This window comes from Chelonia mydas, chromosome 1 (genome assembly GCF_015237465.2).
Source record: "Chelonia mydas isolate rCheMyd1 chromosome 1, rCheMyd1.pri.v2, whole genome shotgun sequence".
NCBI classification, from domain to species: domain Eukaryota; kingdom Metazoa; phylum Chordata; order Testudines; family Cheloniidae; genus Chelonia; species Chelonia mydas.
Genome location: NC_057849.1, coordinates 299903699 through 299928698, shown reverse-complemented (window position 1 = coordinate 299928698; position 25000 = coordinate 299903699). Strand labels below are relative to the sequence as shown.

Sequence of the window (25000 nt, the reverse complement as noted above, 5' to 3'; positions counted from 1 at the left end):
GGGTTTCATTGTTGGGGCTCAGAGAAAAGTCAGACTATTATATCCATTTATCTTAATCACGGGTCAACTAAAATAATCCAATCTATTATCAAAATTGAGAAGGTACCTACTGCATTTGTCACAACATCATGAACTATGCCCTAAATGAGCCTGTTTTATGTTTTCAAGAAGATCATAAATATGTTACATTTACTAAAGGGCAAACCCTTTGCTTATAAGAACGATCACTGACATTTTAGATCCCATTCAATATATTCAGTAACCGAGACTTATTTACCAATTCACAGACCCTGACGAGAAAGGGATATGTATGTTGTCCTAAGGTTTTCTCAGTGAACAAAATTTTAAAGCAATACAGACAATACTAACAGGCAAGAACAATTTAATTAAAAATTATTTTGCTGATGAGGACAATAAAGACCTGGGTTATTATTTGTATTGGAATGTGAATAGTATGTGGCATGAAAATATTTCACAACAATATTACACTATAAACCTTTTTAAAATGATAAATATCTCATAGAGGGCTTGGGATCCTGCAAGTGCTGAGCACTCTGGCCCCAATCTATCAAAGCATTGAATCACATGCTTAATTTTAAGCACCCAAGACCCATTAACCTCCAGTGGTCCACCTGTGAGCTTAAAGTTAAGCATGTGCTTTAGGTGTTTTACTCGTGTGGGCAACAGAGTGGTTAAGATCTGGCGGGATTAATCCTAAAGTTATCAAGCTACATACTGAAAAATTATCAAATAAATTAAGACTTTAAAAAACAACAACAGGTTGATGAAGTTTTAATATTGTTGCAATCAAAACAGTACATAAGAATGCCCATTCTGGGGCAGACCAATGGTCCATCCAGCCCAGTACCTTTTCATCTGACAAGTAGCCAATGCTAGGTGCTTCAAAGGGAATGAACAGAACTGGGCAATCATCTAGTGACCCATCCCCTGTGGTCCAACATCTGCCAGTCAGAGCCTTAGGGATACGCAGAGCATGGGGTTGCATCCCTGACTATATGGCTAATAGCCATAGATGAAACCTATCCTCCATAAATTTATATAATTCTTTTTTGAACCCATTATACTTTTGGCCTTCACAACATCCCCTGGCAACGAGTTCCACAGGTCGACTGTGAGTGTGTGAAGAAGTACTTCCTTTTGGCTGTTTAACCCCTGGTTCTTGTGTTACATGAAGGGGTAAATAACACTTCCTTATTCACTTTCTCCACACCATTCATGATTTTACAAAGCTCTATCATATTCCTCTTCAGTTGTCTCTTTTCTAAGATGAACTTTCCCAGTCTTTTTAATTTCTCCTTGTATGGAAGCTGTTCCATACCTTTAATCATTTTTGTTGCCCTTCCCTGTATCTTTTCCATTTTTAATATTTCTTTTTTGAGCTGGGGCAACTAGAACTACATGCAGTATTCAAGGTGGGAATAACATGGATTTATATGGTGGCATTATAATATTTACTGTCTTCTTATCTACCATTTTCTAATGGCTCCTAACATTGTTAGCCTTTTTTGAGTGCTGCTGCAAATTGCGCAGATATTTTTAGAGAACTGTCCACAATGACTCCACACTTTCTTGAGTGGTAACAGATAATTTGGACCCCATCATTTTGCACGTACAGTTGGGATTATGATTTTCCAATGTCCATTACTTTGCATTTCTCAACATTGAATTTCATCTGCAATTTTGTTGCTCAGTCACCCAGTTTAGTGAGACCCCGCTGTAACTCTTCACAGTCTGCTTTGGACTTAACCATTTTGAGCAATTTCGTATCATCTGCAAACTTTGCCACCTCACTATTTACCCCTTTTTCCAGATCATTTATGAATAAGTTGAACAGCACTAGTCCCAGTACCCTGGCGGAACCTACTATTTACCTCTCTCCTTTCTGAAAACTGACCATTTATTCCTATCCTTTGTTTCCTATCTCTTAACTAGTTACTGGTAAATGAGACGACCTCCCCTCTTATCCCATGATTACTTACTTTGCTTAAGAGCCTTGGGTGAGGGACCCTGTCAAAGGCTTTCAGAAAAAATCCAAGAACGCTATTTCCACTGGATCACCCTTGTCCACATTTGTTGACCTCCTCAAAGACTATGAATAGATTGGTGAGGCATGATTTCCCTTCACAAAACTGTGTTGACTCTTCCCCCAACAAATTGTGTTCATCTTTGTGTCTGATAATTTTGGTCTTTACTATAATTTCAACCAATTTGCATGGTACTGAAGTTAGGCTTACTGGTCTGTAATTGCCAAGATAGCCTCTGGAGCCATTTTTAATAATCGGCATCACATTAGCTATCCTCCTCTGGTACAGAAGCTGATTTAAGTGATAGGTTACATACTGCAGTTAGTAGTTCTACAATTTCATATTTGAGTTCCTTCTGAACTCTTGGGTGAATATCATCTAGGGTGACCAGATGTCCCGATTTTATAGGGACAGTCCTGATTTTTGGGTCTTTTTCTTATATAGGCTCCTATTACCCCCCACCCCCTGTCCCGATTTTTCACATTTGCTGTCTGGTCACCCTAATATCATCTGGTCCTCGTGACTTATTACAGTTTAACTTATTGCAAAACTTCCTCTACTGACACCTCAGTCTGGGACAGTTCCTCAGATCTGTCACCCAAAAATAATGGCTCAGGTGTGGGAATGTCCCTCACAGCCTCTGCAGTGAAGACCAATGCAAAGAATTCATTTAGCTTCTCCACAATGGCCTTGTCTTTCTTCAGTGCTCCTTTAGCATCTTGATTGTCCAGTGACCCCATTGATTGTTCGGCAGGCTTTCTGGACTAGTAATATATGATCTAATAAGAACGACAAGTTTCTAATACATAACTAATATAAAATATTAAATAAATAGCGTACTGTCAGAAGAAAATTACATTCTCCAGGGGGAGTTGTGTTTAAAAACTGATGTCATGATGTGGTTCTAAGTTTTTAATTTTTGTGTTATTAATAGTTTTTATGAACTACATAGAGGCAAATTCATAATTATGCACAACTATTTGCAAAGCAAAGAAAAAAAGATCCTATAAGGAATAGTTTTTGCAGATAGATAGATAGATAGATATCACAGAATATGCCTGAGTAAAACATTAAATACTTGAATGAAAAAGGGACACATTGTTTGTAAATACTTGGTAAAACAAAATTATTGTACCCAGTATTTTACAAGAATCACCATTCTGATGCTGTCCATTCTGGATATTGCCACCATGGTATGCTTACTATTTGCCTTTGAATTAAAGAAGAGTAGCTTTAGATTCTATTACTATTAATGGCATACTATAAAAATGAAATACTAATAGAAGTACATACATTTAAATAAACCCAAAAAGTTAAACAAGAAAATACATTTGATTAACCAAATTATTGTTGGCATTGTAGGCACAAAAGTTGAGTTTGATCCAAATATTATGAAGATTCATAATTTATAAATGGAAATTATGAACTGAGACCGTCATTAAAGTTTCTCACAGGAGGGGTAGGTAGTACAGCATAAGTACAACATATAAAGCCAATATTTACCAACAGCTATCACACAGGACTTTCTGATACTTACAATGGGAATTAATGGCAGTACATAATAGGGACCTTTTAATTATGAGTGTTATAAAATAATAGAGAACCACTATAATAGCAGTACATACCATTTGATGACCCCTCCAAACCTAAGTCCACCATGATGAATTAAGAACTGAGTTCTATCCTGGACTCTTAGGGCTTGATTCTGCAATGCACTCATCATGTCTATGAGGTGGTGAACACACTCATCTCCCACAGTCTTAAGAGGCATTGGGGGCACCCAGTAGCTAGTATCACACAGCTCTTAATTTATTTAGATTTCTGGATTAAATCACATCTTTAATGCTATGTAAACACAGCTTTTAGGACCCAATTCATCAAGGTACTTAAGCACATGTCTAACTTTTAGTACATGAATAGTCCCATTGATTTCATTTGGGACTGCATTGGGGTCTTATTTGCTACATTTTTTAAAATGTTGAAGAAAAAACATTTGAAAAGGTATGATGTGGGCTATGAATAGACCAGAGCATATTTAGGGCTTTTACTGTCTGTCTTGAAAACCCATTATTGACCCACTACAACACCACCAAAGTATTAATACACTGTATGGACTTGTTGTACACATGCAGGCAAAAAGGCAAAGTGTGTGCACAACTTTCATCTGCTGTATCAAGGAGGGAAACTTGTCTGGGGGAATTCATCACTGTGCAAGAATGGAATTAGTCATGTCTGCACTGAAGCCATCCATAGAGCTTCTGCGAGGTGGGCAGGGCGTAGCTTTAAACTAAAGAGAGACTCTATAGGAGAAGGATGCTGCTGGGAGATTCACTCTTGGGAGTCCTGATGATGCCCAACCAAGCCAGTTGCATCTTATTTAACATCTACCGGTATGTTGCCTGGTGGAGCAAGAATTACAGGTGGCATGTGCCACTACAACCACTTTTGAAGTGGGCTTTCTGCCACATGGGACACTTATATCTCAGGTTTCTAGACTGAATAAGAGTGTTTTATTTTCCCTTTGAGCATTATGGTTCATCATGTGCACAGAGATTTAAGTGCCTTCTTAAGAAGTATCATTTTGACTTGGTATTTTATTTTAAGTTACAGGAATCGAATAGTAATGTTTTAATTTTGTATTTTGCATGTCAAGTTTCAGAGTGGAACAGAGTGATAAACACCTACAAATAGAGGTTTATACTAGAAAAACCAACAAAACCTATTAATACTGATATAATGCCATCCTAAGCTTGCAGCTGCCTCTGGGTGTTGTCCTGCTCCCCTTTATGGCACTCCATTGTTGGGAATGCAGACACTCCACAGCTAAAAAGAAATGTACAAAGCAGAAGTGATCTTTAAAAATGCACATGTACTTCATAAGGTATTATAATTCTTCCTCTTCTTCTACCTTTTGGATACTATTAAATGTGTTCTTTTGTTGCTTGGACAATTTCAAGAATATCTGATGTACTATATTATGAGGTAATGGATGGCTCATGGGATTGGGAATGGGAGACAGAAACATTCATTTTAAATAGCTAATTATACAATGGCCCAGAACAATAGTGAATGAAAACTATTATAACCAGATCGTGGTTCTGTGGCTTCTATGAAACATTTTGGTGGTCTTTGCTTATTTCTCACTAGTTAAAAGCACAGATCATAGCAACCACTACCATAATTGACACCCTTGCTGGCAGAAAAGAACAAGAAATGCATAAGTCATGGAGACTAACTCCCCTCTCAATCCTAGAAGTTGTCCTCTAGGGTCTAGGCTGAAGCATGCTGATCGGGAGGTGCAGCAAAACATACATTTGCATACCTGTGTTTTATCATTTTTGAGAATGAACAGACAATATCAACCCACAGTGCTATTAATCTAGCACCTTTCCTACAAACTGAATTCACAATTTTTTCTCACCATTAAAATCTAAAACAAAAGTTACCAATTTAGTCAGATTGGAACATCAGCTACTGATTGCCCTATAGTTATTTATCCTGAGGGTTTTCATTGCAAACATTACAGATCCAAAATAAATACTTATTGCATGAAGCAAGCAGAAATTAAAAAGTATAATGGTATTTTGTATTCTGAATCTGGTATGAAAACATATTATTTTGTTCACAGCATACACAGCCAGTGTGGTAGGGGAACATGCTGTGAAAGAATTCACAATGGAAAGCGTATTCACACAAATTGTTACCAGATTTTTGAAATATGAACTCTGAAGAAGGCTTTGATCCCACAGCACGTCAAAGACTCCGATCATACCATTAATAACCGTGTTACTGAAACCAGGCCTAATAATATTTCATAGTTTATTGATTTCTTACACCTGGCTACATGTTATTTCACCAAGAACTTATTTCAAGTGAGATTATTATTATTGTTTTAAAGATATAAATAAGTGAACAGATAAATATCAGCTATTCCCACAGGTCATCTGCCTAGAAATGGATGAATCCACTGTTAGAACAGCAAAAATGACTTGAATCTCAATCTTTTCTCAGAACCCAAGCTTTTTAAAAGATTCATTTTTGTTGAGAAGAGTCATTCGAATGGCTTGAACTAGTAACCTGCTTACCTCAGCACACTGCTATCTTCCTCTCATAATTCCCAGAATACAGAGCTTCCTCTATCTCTGTGACTACCCTCGGTCTCCCACTTCCCTGTACAGAACCACTACAGAGACCTTAAGCTCTCTTCTCTATATGCCTCCCAGATATACTGGAAAGTGCACCCCCTCTTCTGGATCAGTGCACCTCCTCTTGTGGATCATGCGGTGCTACAACTTTCAACCCTCAGATTCTCTAATATTTATCACATCCTGGGGAACAGTACATTGAAGAATTACCATGATTCATTATATTTAATTGCAGTAATAACTAGGGCCCAGCAGACCAGTACTGGTAGCCAACATCTGCAAAGGATGCTTGAAGATTGATGAACGTGTACGGAAGAGGGAAGAACTGGCAGCTGAGGGGCTGGTGTGTGGGGGGTGGGGAGGAAGGGTTTAGGTGACAATTAGGAAGGGAAGGGATCATATGAAGTAGCTTCTTAAAGTTCAGAGACCAAACAAATTTATAATTTGTGTGTGAACTGAACCAGTCTCTTGAGGTTTGTCCAGGATTAGACTGATCCTGCCTTGGTAACACCTGTTCAAATATCTGATACAATAATGAAAAGCGGTGGCATCGGAACATACGGTCCATTCAACTTTTAAACACTAGTACATGTGTGCTGTTGCTGACAAGAAAACAACTAGATTCTATAACCTTGTACATGAATTCTTAATTAAATGTAGTTGAGATGTGGTTAACGAAGAGAAAAGATACTTGATCCAATATTCTGAATTATGGATAGCAAGTTTTCTACAGAGGTTTCAAGTCAAATCAGTTTTAATGTAAGGGGATACTCCATTCAGCACAACAGCACATGGAGAAGCAGGCCAATAAAGAACAAGTAGTTACAGTAAACTAGATGCAGATCATCTTAATGGAAACTGAAGTGCTCACTCCAGGCTCTGAATAGAAAATATTATTTGCTTTGAAAAAAAGAATAAGTCAGAGCCCTTTTCTAACACTCTATGTATTAATACATCCCAACCATTGTAGTAACTGAGCACTTCCTAAGTATCAAAAAATTGAATTAACAACAACCATTTCCGTCTTCTTCCTTCCCAACTTGCAGAAGAAATCATTTGCTTTGCATTTAATTCCGTAAGTAGCGAGTGCTGTAGCCTTTCTATAATTCTCAGTGAAATAAGCTCCATAGTTTAGGTCTGGTTGCTGTGAAAGTTCTCCCGCCTGCACCCAAAAGCTTCATTGGTCTGGTGGAACAATATTGTAGAAAGTGTTGTGGGACGTGACGGAGTGGCAAGCAGTCTCCCAGTGGACCAATTGCATGGAGACCACAGAATATGAGAACGAAGACCTTGAGTTTGGTCCTGTATTCAATGGTCAGCAGCAATGCACAAAATGGAGCACTGGGATGATGTGTCCACAGGGACTTGTGTAGCCAAGCAGATGTCCTGCATCATTTCATGAAAGCTAAAGATTTGTGTGTATGTGTGTGTGCGTGCACGTTTGTTACTATTCCTAGATATAAGTTGCAATAATCAAGTTTTGAGGTCACCATTTTTTATCACCTTGGATAGTTAGGCATCCGATAGCACTGACTACTCCAAAAGTTTAGATTTAATCTGAATGCAGATGACCTGGATGGTGGGGGATGTTCTATCAGGGGAAAATTCTTCTTACCAGCATCACCTCAGTCTTGCTTGGGTTCAGATTTAGCCAGTTGCTCTTCATCCAAAGGCTGACTTCAACAGGGCATTCAGAGAACTGGGAGATGGTACTGTTTATCATTTGATATAAATGAGATGTAGAATTGGGCATCATTTGTGTACTGCTGGCTCACCAATTCTCCCAGTGGCTTCATACTACAAGTCAAATAAAATGAGTAAGAATAGTATGAACTTCGTGGGATTCTGCAGATAAGGGCTGAGAGAAAAACCTGAGTCATTTCAAGGAATTTCCATTCATCTTTGCAGCTTCTTGGAGGCAGGACAGGAGTATCCGTCATGTAGGAAATCTAAGCACAAGCTAAATTAACAAGAACTAGCCCCTCTCTTAAATTCTCTCCTGTCTGTTCACCAGAAAAGACCTGAGGAAGAGCTCTGCGTAACTTGAAAGTTGGTCTCTCACCAACAAAAGTTGGTCCAATAAAAGACATCACCTCACCCACCTTCTTGTCTCTCACCAGAAAAGAAACTAATAATGATCCATGTGGAGAGTCATGCCATCCAAAACAGCTGATTACATTTAAGGACAACCACACCCAGTTTGGATTTGAGCCCTGTGATGCCCTTGTGGTTTTAGCTGGCTGCTTTTGGGGAAAGAGTCTAGAGATTTCCAGAATCTAGCCACTACACGCTTCTGCCAAATGCTGTTTTCCCCCATGTGGAGGAAGGCAAAGGAAGCTGCTGGGCCTGGTACCCAAGCTGGAACCTGGTGGGTCCAGAAGGCCTGACATACCCTCTGTAGCCTTGGCTGCAGTGCTTTGTGTAGTCTAATTAAAATATTTCAAATGCAGTTCAAATAAAAATGGTTGAGGACATGATGCCATAATATGCCTACAATATTACAGCATATGTGCCAACTGCTAATGTTGCTGGAGCTACACAGCCAAAAAGCTCTTCTAGATAGAAACTAGATAGACTAACTTAATTACAATAGACTTCATGAGAGAATGCGAGGAGGTTGGGGGAGATAGCTAATCCAGATTTTTTTTCATTTTTTAAACGTTTTATATTCCTTTAACATGCACTATGGGTAATTTTGGAAACTACAGGCAAGTAAGTTTTACATTCCTACCAAGTAAAATATTTGAAATAATGACTATACTACACTATACAATAACTATACAACAGCAATACAACATCTAGATGAGCAGGATATGATAGGGACAGACTAGAATTGTTTCTTTAAAGAATAATTTTTTTTTCTCCAATTAGAATTATTTAAGTGAGCAAACAAAAAGGTGGGTAAAGGAGAACTGACAAATATTTATTTAGACCTTCAATAAGCCTTTGATAATAACTGCTGAGGAGGGACTTTAAGTAAACTAAGGTGTTCTAGGGTAAGAAATAAAGTTGTGTCCCTGATGAAACCAGTTAAGTGATAGAAAACAAGGACCAGGAATAAAACGGTCATTTCTCAGCATGGGACGAGGTTAAACAGTGAGGATACCTTAAGGATCTGTATGTAACTGGTGCTTAGAATATACTTATTAATGGGGTAAAGGAGTAAATAGAGAGGTAACAACATTAGAAGATAACTGATGTTTATTTAGATTAGTCTAATCAATAAAGGATTGTGAAGAACTTTAGAAAAACCTAATAAAGCTAGGTATTTCACAACATAATGGCAGATGAAATTTAATGTAAATAAATGCAAGAAAAATTATATATTGTTTATATATGTTGATGGGTTTACTATTTAATGCAACCACTCCAGAAAAGAGATGTAGGTACTATTGCGGACACCTCAGTGAAAATCTCTGCTTGAGATGCAGTAGAGATTAAAAATAAAAAACACAACATGTTAGAGTTAAGAGAGGGATATATCACTGAAAATATTACATTGCTTGTACATAAATTGATGGTATGCCATCATCTTGACCACTCTCTTCAGCTGTGGTTAACCCATTTTAAAAGTTATACAGCAGAAACTAGAAAGAGATAACAAAAATGATTAAAGACACAGTAAATACATCCATATGGGGAAATATTAAATACAACAGTGCTGCTTTGTTTGGGGTTAATCTTGCTGCCACTGAACTCAATGGCAGCAAGAGCAGGGCCTGAGAGAGGAGACGAATAAGGGGCGGCATGACAGAGTAATGCAAAATAAAGCAATGTGCAGAAAAAGTCAAATGAACAAACTTATTTATCCTTTCTCACAATATAAAAACATCCAACTTAATACAGCATCTTGCATGATCCCTCTGTCACTACAATCACCTCACTATTAATTCCTTCTCATAATACAAAGGTGCACACCCAATGTAAAAGAGAACTTCAAAAATTCATCCATAACCTGTGGAGCTCACTGCCACAATATATTACTGAGGCAAATAACTTATTAGAATTCATGTATGCTTTTTAATTCTAAGAATGTGATCTGTCACTACACTAGAGTAAAAATTTGTAACGCTCATCTCTTATTTTAACTATCTTAAAAGGGCATTGACTAAATAGCTACATGCTATTTGGGGTTGTAGACTAGACACTGTAGGCCAGATGTTCTGTAACTCCCAGCACCTGTGTGCAGCCCTGTATTTTGAGGCCATCATGTGGCCTACCCACAATTCACTTAAGCTAAACTAGCCTCAGGGAGGCTCTAACGTACACTTTGTTGCAATCGTCCCTTAGGAATTGTTCTGGCAGCCAAGAGTAGCCAGAGCCCAGCATACTCTGGCTTTGCCCCTGCCATCCCCTGAGATACTCATCAGGGAACCCCCTAATGCCCAGGGGGACTCCACCAACAATATTGCTCCTTCACGCCATGAGTCAATATAAAAGGCTGCAACAGAATCCAGAATTTGTCCCTCTAGCTCCTGAGTTCCAGCAAATCCCATTATCTGTTGTAATGGAAAATTTCAAAATAAGTTATATTGGACACTGTGTCCTACATGCTTTGCATCTGCCATCCGCCCTGTATTTGTATCAAACACTGATCTCTGCCTCTGTTCTTCTTGCCTATTGTTTAGCTATAATATATGTTCTGCTGTCTCAACATTATGTTTCAATACGGTCACTCACAAACAAAGCTAGAAATTACTCCTAGCTCTTAGGTTTGTTTGTTTTTTATTAATTATTATTATTATTATGTATTATTTGTAGTGCAGCAGCTCCCACAGCCACGGTGCAAACATATACAAAGACAGAGCTGAACAGCAGGCAATCTTTTGAGATCTTTTTACATCCACATACTTGGGGTCCACAACCATATTCCAGTTTTCAGAAAACAATATGGAAGTACCTGTGATTAGGATGCTGTTAATACATTTTCTTATGACTTCTATAATAATAAACCCTATAACTCTAATTGGGCATGATGCTATACAGTCAAAAACACAAAACAAGGCTGCTGTCTCAGGGAGTTCATCATCTTAAACTGGACCAAAACCAAAACAAACAGGGTGTGGCTAGGATGGTGAGACACAAGAGATCATTTATTGTGTCTGTACAGTGCCTAGTAAAATGGGGCCCAACCAGGTTGTGGCCTTCAGGTGCTAGCACTATAGAAATGTTTAATAATATTATTAATAACAATAACAAGAGGAGGAGGAGGAGGAGGAAAATAGCATAACTGGTAGCACAGTTACTTATTGTGAGCAGCGACTAGAAGCTGTTGGAAAATTGGATTTCATGTTAGAGACTTTTAAAATATGTTTATGTAGCTGTAGATATGAAGGATTTCAGGCCTAGCAGAAGAAGTAAGTTTTGAGAAGTGATCTGAACAAGGAAGGTTGTCACTTGGCACGCAAAACCTGCTTAAGGATACAGGGCCGCAAGGAAGAAGGGATGAAGATAGAGTGGAGAAACAAATTCAGAGAGTGGTTGGACACAATGTTTGGGCAGAAGAAAAGGAGTAGGCGGGGAGTAGCAGGGAATAAATCAGAGATAGGTGCGGAAGCAGTTATGCAGAGCCTTAAAGTAGGGATAGTAGCTTAAGTTTAAGCAATGGGATCTAGGACACAGCCCTGAGGAGCCCAACAAAGAGTGTGTGAAGGGAGAACTCTGAACTGAGAGAGACTGAAGGAAAAAAAGCAAAATCTCCAAAGCACAGGAAAGAAGTTGTTTACAAAAAGCAAGGTTCAACTGTAATGAAAAGAGTAGAGAGAGAGCAAAGAGGAGAAGAGGCCTTTGGATTTAAGTCATTGATCTTAGAGCAGTTCAAGTTTAATAAAGGGGTCAGTACCTGGATTATATCTTGAATGAAACATTACTGTACAATATACTGTACTTTATAGCATTATGGTTTGAAAATATCTGCCTGAATTTGAAAAAACAAAATGTACATTCTAAGTTGTATTTATTGCAATTCAAATGCTCTAGCACAAAACTGTGTCCACCCCTTTGAAGACTTGGGCTGTATTAATAAATGTACAAATGTAATAACAGGACATTACCTATATATTATCATAGGTTCTTGTTTCAATATATTTCTTTGTTATCAGTAACCCATTTTACTGTAAACAAAGTAAAAGAAAGCGCCAGTCCAACAAGCACAGGTAAGTGTGTCAAGAACCTCAATAAACAACCTAATTACCATTCTAAATATGTTTGTTGCTTTTGTTTACAGGTAGTGGCACAAATAAAATACAACTTTTATATACACTGTCTTTCACACAAGTTGCACCTTGTGCCCCAGGATGTTTTTCAGAGTTAAATAATAAAATAATAATTTAGTTTTCATGTTCTCTGAGGCAGGGAGTGTCTTTTCGTTCTGTGTTTGTACCTGATTCAGTTGGGCTCACGGCCCATGACTGGGGCTCAGAGGTACTACAATAATAAATAACAATAATAAATAATGATAAGATTAATTTTAAAAAAAATGAGCAGAAGGGGAGAAAAGTAAGAAGTAAATCAAAAATGAAAAGAGAGGTTTTCAGCTACATTTGAGAAGAGGAATTGTTGAGCTATGCCAGAAGATGAACAGGAGACACTGAATGTGGTTTAACTTTATTTCTAAATGTCAGGGAGTACTGAGCAGATAAAAGTGCACAGTTCAGGTAATTCCATAATCATTGACATATTCCTGGGGGAGGCCTTCCCCCTTTATCCATTCTGGTCCCAAGCCAAACTGCTGGTGGGACCTTGCCACCTCCACTCCTCAAATGAGGGTTCATGGGGTCGATAAAGTGGGGGGAGGGGCTAGCTCCCTGCCATACAAGTCATAGGAGCCCTGACCTCCCCTTTTCCATTCCTTTAAATAATACCTCCTTTACCAGTCCATTTTTATCTGATCACCCTATCCCTTCCCTATAGAGTACCTGTACTAGACATCTGTCCCACTCTTATATACATAGCTTAACCCCTGTTTCATGTTCACTTCAACTAAGTCCCCAACCCGTGGTGGGGAAAGTGACCCTCGCACCACCACCCCTGGCCTCATCTTCGCCAATCTGGCGGTGAGGGGAAAAAATTCTTCCCAGTTCCAGAAAAGAATTACAAGCATAATGCTCACAGCTGATCATGGCAAAACCTGGTAGTCTCCTCTCTCTTCCTGTCACCTGAAAGGGATGGGTGAGCATACACATTATGACCTGGTCTGAAGCTGCTGCAACAAGTAACCCTCTGGCTATCTAACCCTTAAAAGGGCCACATACCTTCTCCTACAAGCCAGACAATGGCTACCACCACTTAATGTATGGTTAGGTTATTCTATGAGGCAAAGAGTAATAGGCTGTTTTAGACAAGGGATCTGCAGAGGAGAAGCCTCTGATATCAGTGGTAGCAAGATTGTGTGGATGCATCAAGGAATCATGGAGCAGGTCCTCAAGGAATCAATTCTGAAGCACTGAGAGGAGAGGAAAGTGATCAGGAACAGTCAGCATGGATTCATCAAGGGCAAGTCATGCCTGACTAATCTAATTGCCTTCTATGATGCGATAACTGGCTCTGTGGATGAGAAGAAAATAGTGGACGTGTTATTCCTTGACTTTAGCAAAGCTTTTGACACGGTCTCCCACAGTATTCTTGGCAGAAAGTTAAAGCAGTATGGCCTGGATGAATGGACTATAAGGTAGATAGAAAGCTGGCTAGATTGTTGGGCTCAAAGGGTAGTGATCAACGGCTCCATGTCTAGTTGGCAGCCGGTATCAAGTGGAGTGCCCCAAGGGTCAGTCCTGGGGTCGGTTTTGTTCAATAAATTGATACTGGATCCTAAAATGAAGGGACAGTCAAGTTACTTGTGGATGAGGTGATGTGGTCATGATTTGGGAAAAGTTCTGCACATGCTAAACACATCACAGAGAACAGGCATTTGAGAAGGACATAGATAACACAGTTGCTATAGTAAATAGGACAAAAAAAAAGCATGAGCAAGGATTTCAGCAGAGGTGTCTGAAGATGCCAAAGTTATAGAGTGTGAAGATGTAATGGAATATAATGAAAAATATGGAGAGAGAAGAATTTGAGAAGAACTGAGTTCGGGAATGTTCCTATTTCCCGAGAGAAAGACTTTTGTTTTCAAAATATCCCAAAGGGTAATTTTGGGCAATTGCTCTTCTTCCTTGAGTGTTCTCTCATATATGGAATTGATGGGATCTATTCTGTTACCCCTTCTGTTCAAAGTGTATTTGAGGCTGCTGGACAGGTACGTGAGAGGACATGTGATACTACACATAAAACATGGACTCTAAGTCTCCATCACATCTGTACTGGTCTGGCGTAGTGGAATGAGTGACCCAGTGCCTATATGTGGAGCCGGACAAAGGCTACTGTCTTTGGTGCAAAACAACAAAGAGTTTAATAATGCTGATTGGCGGAAGCAGTAAAAAAGCTGAAGTATACTGTCTTTGCAGCCCAAACTGAGGGAGCACACCAGGCAGCTGCATTACATATTTGTAATCCACATGATGCTTTAAATCATGGCATGCCCCTGGAAGCCAAGAGCACTTTTTTCCATCTTCACCTTGAAGCAAGGTTGTGAATTCTCCTTTTGGATACAGACCTCATAACAGTTATCCATGCTTTCGTCAATTTGAGATTGGATTACTTTAATATGCTCTGCATGTATGGGATTGCACATTGAGACTAGGTTGTTCCATAAACTTATTAAAAAATTAAAATTGTGCATGAAAGTTTTCAGCTTTTTATAATTTGTGAAGTTTGACATGTACTAAAAAATGAAACAATATATTTATCCTTCTAACGTATGATGGCCTAGATTTTCAGCTGGACCTCAGTCTGTTTTGGGGGGTGAAAATGTACACCCGTATTAAGTGTTAGTACAAATATTAGCAATTAGATGGCCAGCAGCCTACCAGTGAGATGGCTTACATGTGCAAAAACATTTAGTGAGCTGTGTAACATAAATAGTTGGATCTACAATTCAGTGATGGCATAAAAATGCAGAGGCACATATTTGCACTCACTGTATTGCACCTAGAAAAAGAGTAGCCACTTTTAAGAATCTGGGCCTATAACATTAAAGTTACTCCAACAATAAAGCCCCACATCAAAGGTTGATGGAACCCAAATTGTTTCTGCAGTCTTGGTATTGTGAGTAAAGCATCCTTACTAGCAAAATTACAGCTTGAGTTTTATTGCTCTTGTAAAATATAGGCAACTCCCATGTTCTAAATTTATGAAAAATTATAAAACTGCACTGCAGAGGAGTCTGCATGTACATATTTAGACATATATTTTAAGCATATAATATACATAGTAAACTTAAAAGACAGCACATTCCTATATAGAACCATTTAGTGAAAAACATGAAAACCTTGCCAAAATGCTGAGAATTCACAGCAGAAGTGGCAAAAAGTTTTCAGCAAAGCATCTACTTTGCTGAAAAGACCTAAAGACTCTGCAAAACCCCCCATAGTTTCCTACACATTTCCACAACACCATGCTATGAGGATCTGACACTCTTCTGTTTAAGGCAGCTGAAGTGACTATATTTCTGGAGCGATCTTTTAGTCAAGAGAAAGCAGAATGAATTGTGTATGTGCAACAACTGGGGTTGGAGTAAAGAAAAAAAGAAATAGCAACTGCTGACCCTGGGTAAGACATAGAACATTTAAACAACTAAATAAGAAAAGTCAAAGGGCTGGAATGATTGCAAAGTACAAGAGCATGAGTCTAGAAAGATCAGATAATTGATGAGCAGAGAGGTAGCATGTAAGAGGATGAAATGAAATATAAAGTAAAACAATATAAAAATGGTAAGTAGGAGAATATAAAATTATAGGGAAACATTACATGTGATTAACAATATCAAAGTAGAGCAGGGACATATTTTAATGATCAAAATTTGATTATTTACAGTGGGGTTCACAATGTGTTACAGAATGCACAAACTTTACGAAGGCACAGTGACTGCTCCAAAGATAGCATATTGTAACATGATCCAAAACATCAGCAAAAGTAGTAGACTTAAATGGTATGAACACACTAAGATGGGACACTGCACTCACTCGATTTGCCTGACACTTTCAAATGCTTGGCAGTGGGAGGCAGAACCACTACAATTTCAAATGCTCACAGAAGATCCTGTATTTGAATATGATGAGATAAAAGGTCAACCACAAACTTTAAGATTCTATGAATTCTTCAGGCAGTACTCTTTCAATTTCAAACTAAAATCAACTACAAAGGGAAAAAATACAATAGTCTATTGTTGTAAAGTGTATTTGCCCATTATTTTCCAACCTTTTACTAGGCTAATGGATAAGAATGTGAAATGAAATTTTCAACAGGCATTAATATATTATGTTATTAAGTGAAACCGTTCTGATGAGTAGGATATCCTGATCTGTACTGCCTATACCTTCACTGGCTCAATTACATGTTTCTCACCTATTTAATAAAGCTTGACATATCTCTATTAATTGATGTGTTTCCATAGTTTATTTCCTTATATTCTATATCAAGTTTCATACAGTGAATGAGAGACTTGCATCAGAGAGATCTCCTGAAACAGAGCAAGCCTCCAAAGTAAATGGAGATGGATCATCAGATGGGACAATGTAATGATATAAAAAATGGGAAGACGGGGGATTGGAATATTATGAAGTTAAAGAAACAAGGGAATGAAAGTGATTGAAACTGGAATGATAGGTAACCTACTGTAAGTGGTGTGAAAGCATAACAGTAGGGGACTGGAATAATCAGATATGGGAACGACCTAACAATGGAATGCTTTCAAACTGAAGCACCTCAAAAGTGAAATGATCTTAGAGAAGAATAATCACATTTGCCTCTGGGAATAAAATTTAAAGGTTAAAAAAGTTTGAAAAACTAAAACTTTGAGGTTTATGCAGATGGAACTACAAAAAGAAAAAATCCATTCTGGGCAAAAGTGGGAAAAGTAAAAGCAGTAGGGTGGGGATCGATGGCAGAATACAAAGGGGAAAGGTTGACTGAAACCGTGCATAGCTGAAACTCCTCCTCTTTCATAGGGCAGAATTGGAGGAGGCAGAAAGCTGGCTGTATGGGGGTATGCTCATATTTCTAATTTAACTCAGCTTCAATCCTTATTCTCTTCCATTACAGCAAATTTTCTTCCTCTTTCCTCACATAGCCATCCCAGAAAAGAGATATAAAAAGGTTTGGGTGTATGCAAGTGTGTGCAAATAATTTAAATCCTAAAATGAAACAGGTACTAGATTAACGTTAAATGGGAATGATAGTGTACTGCACTGCCTATATGAATATACTTTTCAAGAACACCTGACTTTTGTTTTCCACTTGCTATTTTAAGATCAATGAGTGATTCAAATTCTAGAAAATCCTACTGATATTAGGCCCATTAGCTCCAAGAGTCTGGATTTGCTCTTAAGAAGTAGACTATTTTCATAAGTGAATTCAGACTGCTAATTCAATGGAATTGTTATCATCATTAGAATTTATACTCTCATCATGCTTTAATGGAAGGGGTGAGAGAGGAAGTGATGACAACTCCCTCCCACAAAACCCCAAATGGTAGGATACTTACTTCCCCATTCTCATTTGTCAACTTTCTGCCTCATTCAACTGGCAGCAGAGGGAATTGTGGGAATGGCATAACCACTCATTATCCCCTATTCAGGAACTGCATTTTTTTTCAGTCTTTCAATTTTTCATAGAAACCTGGTAACTAATTTGTTTTTCTAAAACTGCTATGGACAACTTTACAACTTGAAATTTTCCTTCTTCTCTCAAATCTACACAGTTAAATGGAATGTCATTTGATATTCATTGTCAATATTTGATATTCAATGTCATTGGCCAACATAAGTACACATGGCCAACAGATATACAAAGATTTCTGGCATTAACTCCCAGTGAACCATACCAATGTACTGATACATAAAGTCACAGAGATGTGGCAACCAACCCAATGGAAAGACACAGGAACAGGCAGAGACCTGAGTTTGATTTCCAACTGCATTCTCACGCTCCTTGCTAGGCACTACTAAACAGGCAACACTAGCTCTTGTGGAGGTAGAGGAAGTTAGAGTATGAAGTTTGTTCAATAAAGATCCCTCTGATTGATTAAGGAGCTGTGTTCACTGGCTCCGAAGGGACTTTCAAGCCCATCCAAATTTAAATAGGAGGATGTTGGCCATGTTATAAAGGATGTAGTGACAAGTTAGGGGGAAACTGAGGATCTTGAGGGCTCTGACAATGATGTATAAGACCTCAACTTCTATGAGGCAACAAAGGTACAAATGTTTCCACACTAATATTGAGATCGGAGGGAATACGGAATATGCAGTGCTGTCAGCTCTCACAATTTCACCATAACGCTTGCAATAAGTGGCATTTGTCTAAAAAGTTCCAACTCCTGAGTGGTGATTTTTTCATGAGAATCTCAACATTCATTAAAAATAAGAAAAGCTTGGAACTGAGACTCAAGTATAACCTAAAGGCTCAAAAACCAAAGACAAATAAAAAGAACACTTAAAAAAAGAATCTGATGAGTCTTAAAATAATCTCATTAATTTTGGCCTGTCATAAGATTTTTGAAAGTGTGGGGTTGACAATACTAAATATGCAAACAATTAAATAATGAAAAGAATTAAACATGTATGTATTACATTATTTTGTTGTCTAGTTTGTGTGTTAGTTGATTAGAAATGATCCATGTTACTTTACTTTCTGGCAAATCTTAGATGCTGGAGGAAAATAATACCAATAAAATTATATTTGCACAAAAATCTGCACAGCCTATGTTTCATATTACACTCAGAAATACACTCAGCTTTACTAATATGAAAACACTGCTGTGGTGGGTAGGCACATGACTTCTTCATGCTTCATAATCCACCTGGGGCATGAAAAGTAGCTACAGTGCCTGATTATTGCATGTCCTATCCATTGTTATTACTTGACTCACATATTATAAAAAGTTTTAAACATAACAGATTCCCTGAAATCCAACTAGTTTTAATTCCAGTTATTTGGGATTTTTATTGCACCTTAGCACATTTATCTACATGGTCTGAATCTCTTTGCACTTATATTTGCGAGCGTCAAGAACAGACTTCAGAAAAAGTGAATAAACTATTTGTGTGAAACATTTCACACAGCTGTAGTTTTGAGGCCCAGATGAGTAGATTCCATTGAAGCCAGTGGTGATCTGAGTGGGAACAGCTGTCCACCCATGTGGGATCAGGGCCACACAGTGAAATCCTCGCCCATGGAATTCAATGGGAATTTTGCCAGTGACTTCAAGTGTGTTAGGGTTGCATCCTCAGTCTTTTCTGCTATGCAGTACAGTGATCGTGTGTCATATGCCAATAATTGTTTTTTAAATTGTGTTTAATAAAGTTGTGGCTAATACCTCTTCCAACTAAGTAGACTGGTCTGCTGTGTTTATCTGTCCTCCCACAGTGGCAATGGCAATATGTTTACAAATGTGAATTTTCTTTAACCATGGTAAGAAAACATTGCAGAGTTATGGCAGAAATTTTTGTATCTAAAAATCAATACAGAGTCAGACTAATAGCAAAGCTGGTGCTCTTTAAATCAATATATTGGTCCATTTACAGAGACTTTCAAAAATGTTATGGGTACTTACTTTCTATGTAATTGTTATATACATAACTGCCTATTAGTTTAGCTCCTGTTAAAAAAGCTGGTAACTTCCTCCGTCCATTTTCCCCCACTTCTATGCTTTTCTCTTTGAATAATATAAAATATATTTTTCTACAAACACATACAATGCCTATACCATCACGACAGATAGTCTTGAACACAGGATATCAGTAAGTATTATAAACGGTACATCCAACAAAGACATACAATGTATGGATGCTTTTATATCTATGTGATAAACTATAGAGCGATATGATACATATATCTATCAAAAACCCTTGACCACCGCATCTGCTCTCTGCCCACTAATCCACATCCTCCAGGCCTGAATCTAAAATTCAGACTGCTGAGCAAGTCCAAAAAGGTGTCATTCTTTTCTAAATAAATCAGCCACATAAATATTTACTCTCCCCCCACTCCCACCGCCAAATTAAGCTGGCTCAAGGCCCAAGACAAGCAGAATTCAGTCCTGAGTCAGTGACAACTTTTTAATACATTAAAATGTCAAAAATGTAAAGTCTGTTACCTTGCAGCCCTGCAAATCTGAAACTTGTTCATCATGGGCCTACAACCAGAGTAATTTCACATTTGGGAAAAAAAGGAAGAAGCAATCATTTGGCATATTGATTTAGATAAAAAAGGTAATTATTGAAAGTATTGGAGGAGTTTGGAATGCTAGAACAGCACACACATATCCACACTGAGTATTAACAAAATATTTTATAGTATATAAAAGATTTATGGTAAGGTGGCACTGTTCACATTTAGTCCACTGGAGATTGGGTTTGAAGCTAAATTGTTCTAGAGCAAAATTGTTTGAAGCTAAATTGTTCTAGAGATTGGATTCAGTACTGTTGAAATCTGGCAAACTGTTGTCAAGAGATATAGGCCCCAACTAGTGGAAATCTCACAGATCAGATCAGCTGCTTTCATGGGATTTACATAATCTTTTACTGGACCACAATAAGAAACTATTGTGGTCATGCATCAAAACATTTCAGTTGCCGTAGGTAACTAAATAATCTTATCTCAGAATTTGCCATGTTTTAGATATTCTCTATGCTTAGGAAGCACAAGGAATCTTGCAAATACCGAAATTCTATCATCTTATTATCTAAGGCAAAATTGGAAAGCGTGATCTTCTAGTTTTGGATAGACTCAAAATCAAAGTTGAAGGAGCAAGTTCAGATCAAAAGATCTGAATAATTTCTCCATTCCCTAATACTATACACATACGTAATTACAAACTGCAAAGAATGCATTTGTTTGCCAATATATGCATACCCAAAACACAGAAATATTGGCTGATGAACACACACCTGGCACTGTTTTATTGTGTTTATAACATGGTTAATTTGGGCTCTTAAAACAATTAATATGAATTTACAAAAACAAAGAGCTCCACTATAGTATATTTATTTGATACAACTACAGGATATAACACATAAACATATTTATAGTTGCAAATAATTGGATGCTCTTGGCAGTAAGATAGCAATTTCTATTTTCTCTAGTATCCAGCATTTTCCAATTAAAACACTAGCAAGCTGTATCAAATAAGCTGTGTATGAAGTGTGAGTTTTTAAATTTCCTTTAGTTTCCTCTCCTTCTCTTCTTTCAATGTCTTAATTCTTTCTTGCATCTCCTGGATGTCTTGTCCTCCCTACTCTCTGTCCCCTGATTCTCTTAACTAATGCCTGCCCACCCTGCATCAACAGGAAGCATTGTTAATTGGATCAGCAGTGCCTGGAAGGTGTGTGACGGAAGTGGGGGTGGGGGAGGCAAGCGCGTGTGCTTGGTAAGGCAGAAGAAGGTCCCTTCTCCAAGGGTGGTCCACCTCCCATTGGATGGCTGGAAGGACCAGCTGGGCTGTGTTCCCTCCTCCCCCTTTGTCTATTTAAATTCTTCCTGGGCTTTTTGAGAGTCCCTTGGTCCATTAACTGCTGCCAAATAACTTTGTCCAGTGATGCCAGAAGAAAGGAGACACATGGAGTTGCAAGTGTGACAATGCTAATTGCTGGTGCCCCCAGTAGACAGAGTTCCATGTGGATAAAGACTAAAAGACCTGCTCCCAGAAGTACACGGCACCCGGGATTTCGCTGGTAGACCCTTGTTCCTATAGGAGAAAGGGAGACCTGAAGTCTGAGCGGACTGGTTATATGGATTGGTTATTGGTTATATGGTGGGAGCCCTGTAAGACCATACTAGACCCAGTTAAATGCCTTGTATGTGGGTGGGGGTGGGCATATAGCACTCCTCCCCAGTATTAAATTACTACAGTTGTGACCTGTTGCTTAAATCCATCCCTGTATCTGTTCATTCACCTGCATGCCCTGAACAATGAGGAGAAGCAGACTTTCAAAAGAGTCACTGTGGATAATCCTGATGCAACCAAATACTCCAGAGCTCAAGATTTGATCCTCTTATCTCTATTTGAAAAAATTAATGCATTTTGAGCAATTAGTGTTTATAATGATAATTCAAAATATTTGTTTCTTTTTTGCCTTTTATATAATCAAATTGTAGCAGTATGCAATATTTTCACCATGACCATGTCTATACAACACACTCATATCCATACAAGCACAGACATGCACAGATACATGCAGACTGTACACAATATACATAAACACAACTGCCAAATGGTTACAAACTAAATCTAATAGCAAGTGTCATTCTCTTCTGTAAAATAGCTATTTTTAACACATATGATCTAACTCCTGTTTGCTCTTTAAAGTTTTATTGTCTTGGCATTTTATACAGGAAGAGAGCATTAGCATACTCAGGAGAACTGCTAAAAGTAAAAGGCCTCAAGCTACCTACTGCATGGTTGATAGCATAAAGCATGGGATATAAAAACTTTTGTCTGATTGCTCAGTTTACTTGTTTTAGAGTAGTGTTACTCTCAAGAGCATAAATTCATGTTCTTCTTCTTCTTCTAGTTTTATTACTTCTTTTGTATTATTTAATACATTTAAAGACACTTCTAAAAGACAAATTTTTCCATTTTGAAACAGTAATGGTTTGGAATCTGATAAAACACATTAACATTCACAGTGTTTTTTTCCCCTCTCAAAGTTGATGCAGTAAATGTGTAACAAAGTAATTAGATACATAATAAATAAACATTTCTACATGATTGTATGTAGATATCTATATCTATCAAAATAAAACCAAACAACCTCACCCCAGCAAATCTTTAATCTATTAAAGGTCAAATAACATAGTAGAAGAAAAACAGAGCTTAGTCTAAATTACTAATATAGCTAAACAGCACTATATTAGCGATTAAAACAAGTATGAAAATGTGAAAGAGAAAACAATGAAAAAAGGCAAATCAGGTCAGCTATTTTAAATACAGGAAGAATTGAAAACATAATTGTACATATTCCAGTATGCATTTAAAAAAATCATCCTATGGTGAACTTGAATCTAAGTCTATTTGGATATCATATTCCTAATTATTATATAAATAACCTGGGAAACCATACCTTCAAGGTACATGTTTTACTATTTAGTAAACAAAAACTGCTACATTTGACACCACTGATTAAGGCCAGGCATTTCTAAAGCTTCATACTCATTTCTGAAATCCACAATACATCAATTTTTAATACTTCCACTCTCTCAGCTCCATTAAAAAGATGGTAGGGGAAAGATTTTAGAGTAATTAATGATATAGTTAGCTGCTAAATATTAATAGGAATCGTAGTCTTGCATAAAATATAACATATAAACCTTGCCAATACAGACGCACCAGTAATTAAAGTTGAATATGTAATTACACTGATTTATAAGACAGGCAAAAAGTTACACTTTACTAGCTTCTATGTAAACTGTAGGTAACAGTTAAACTTTGCATTTTACGGTTTATATACATGGGCAATATCTCCACTACAGTTCATAAATGGTTTAGAGACTTGTAGTGAAAATTACAACTAATTCCAACATGAAAATGCTTGCTGTACCTTACAGCCAGAGCTGAGACAATGACCACACACGATACAGATACATCTTTCCATAGAATCCAATATTATATGCTTGGTAGTGAAGAAAAAATGGTACTGAATAATATTTATACAGAGGGGACCTAAAGCATGGTACCTATGCAGCAAATAGGCTTCCTATAAACAAATGGGTCTCAGGATCCATTTTAATGTTTAGTTTTCAAGTGTACGGTTTTAGCTTTTACTTACCTGTGCTTTTGAGTAACATGGAGTTTCAAAGAAATGCATAATTTTTTTCTAAAAACTCTGCTAACCACTCACTTACATGTGAGGCTGAGGAGAGCAGCCCGGACTGCTATTTCCATTACTGTCAATGTGATCCAGTGAACCATTGAGATCTTCATGGACTGCCTGCAGTAAGCCACTGGATGCGTTATTTATCAATCCTGGGTTACTAAGCAAAGGTAAACTACTCTCTGCCAGTGCAGCCTAGCAAAATAAATAAGATATAGAATTCTTAGCCCATTTATCTATAAAACAGTTTTCATATGTATATACATGTGTACACACATGCATACAGAACCTCATTTTGTACAGTGCAAATAATGATCAGAAGTTTTTGTACCATTCACAATTATTTTCACACGTTGGTTACAATGGTATCTACATTACCAGCTTACTATTTGTATTAAATGTGTTGAACTATCAGATATGCTACGGCATGCACAGTGCATTCTGTCTTCAAACTATTTCTAACTTTGTATTACGCTAACCCTTGTACTCTTCCACACAATGCATGGTTCCTTTGTAATGTAGGCAGCTGCTATACTTCTAAAAATGACCAGAACTTAACTCAAAATAAAAAAGTCCTGACATTTGCCTCTTATGCATAAAAATTATATATTATAATTAAATTTTAAAGTTTTTGCCATGAGCACCATGTTCCCCAACACTATGATGTGAAATCATTTATGACAGCTTGGATAAATATTAATGCATATCCACATGCATTTGCAAAAGCTTCTATCAATCTAACATTTGCAGCAAAACTGAGTGTTCCAGATTTTGCCACAGGGTGTCCTTCTTGCCTCTTCACATCAAAAGTAGCATGAATTAGAACAGTACTTCTTGCCGTGCTAGGTAATACAACTTACTTGGATGATACGCCCAACTATTAAGAATGACCACAATG

The 25000-nt window shown here is 37.6% G+C and overlaps 1 protein-coding gene across 19 annotated transcripts in view; it reads right to left on the bottom strand.

Moving 5' to 3' along the window:
- FOXP2 (forkhead box P2) overlaps window positions 1-25000 on the bottom strand; it is a 548879-nt gene that overhangs the window by 3100 nt on the left and 520779 nt on the right. For 18 of the 19 annotated variants that reach the window (XM_043549728.1, XM_043549692.1, XM_043549720.1 and 15 more), the window contains one exon: window positions 24134-24297. In XM_043549728.1, the coding sequence (XP_043405663.1) occupies window positions 24134-24297 (164 nt within the window). Of the gene's footprint in view, window positions 1-6820; window positions 6836-21552; window positions 21559-24133; window positions 24298-25000 lie in introns of those variants that run through there. The other variant, XM_043549764.1, reaches the window with a different exon arrangement.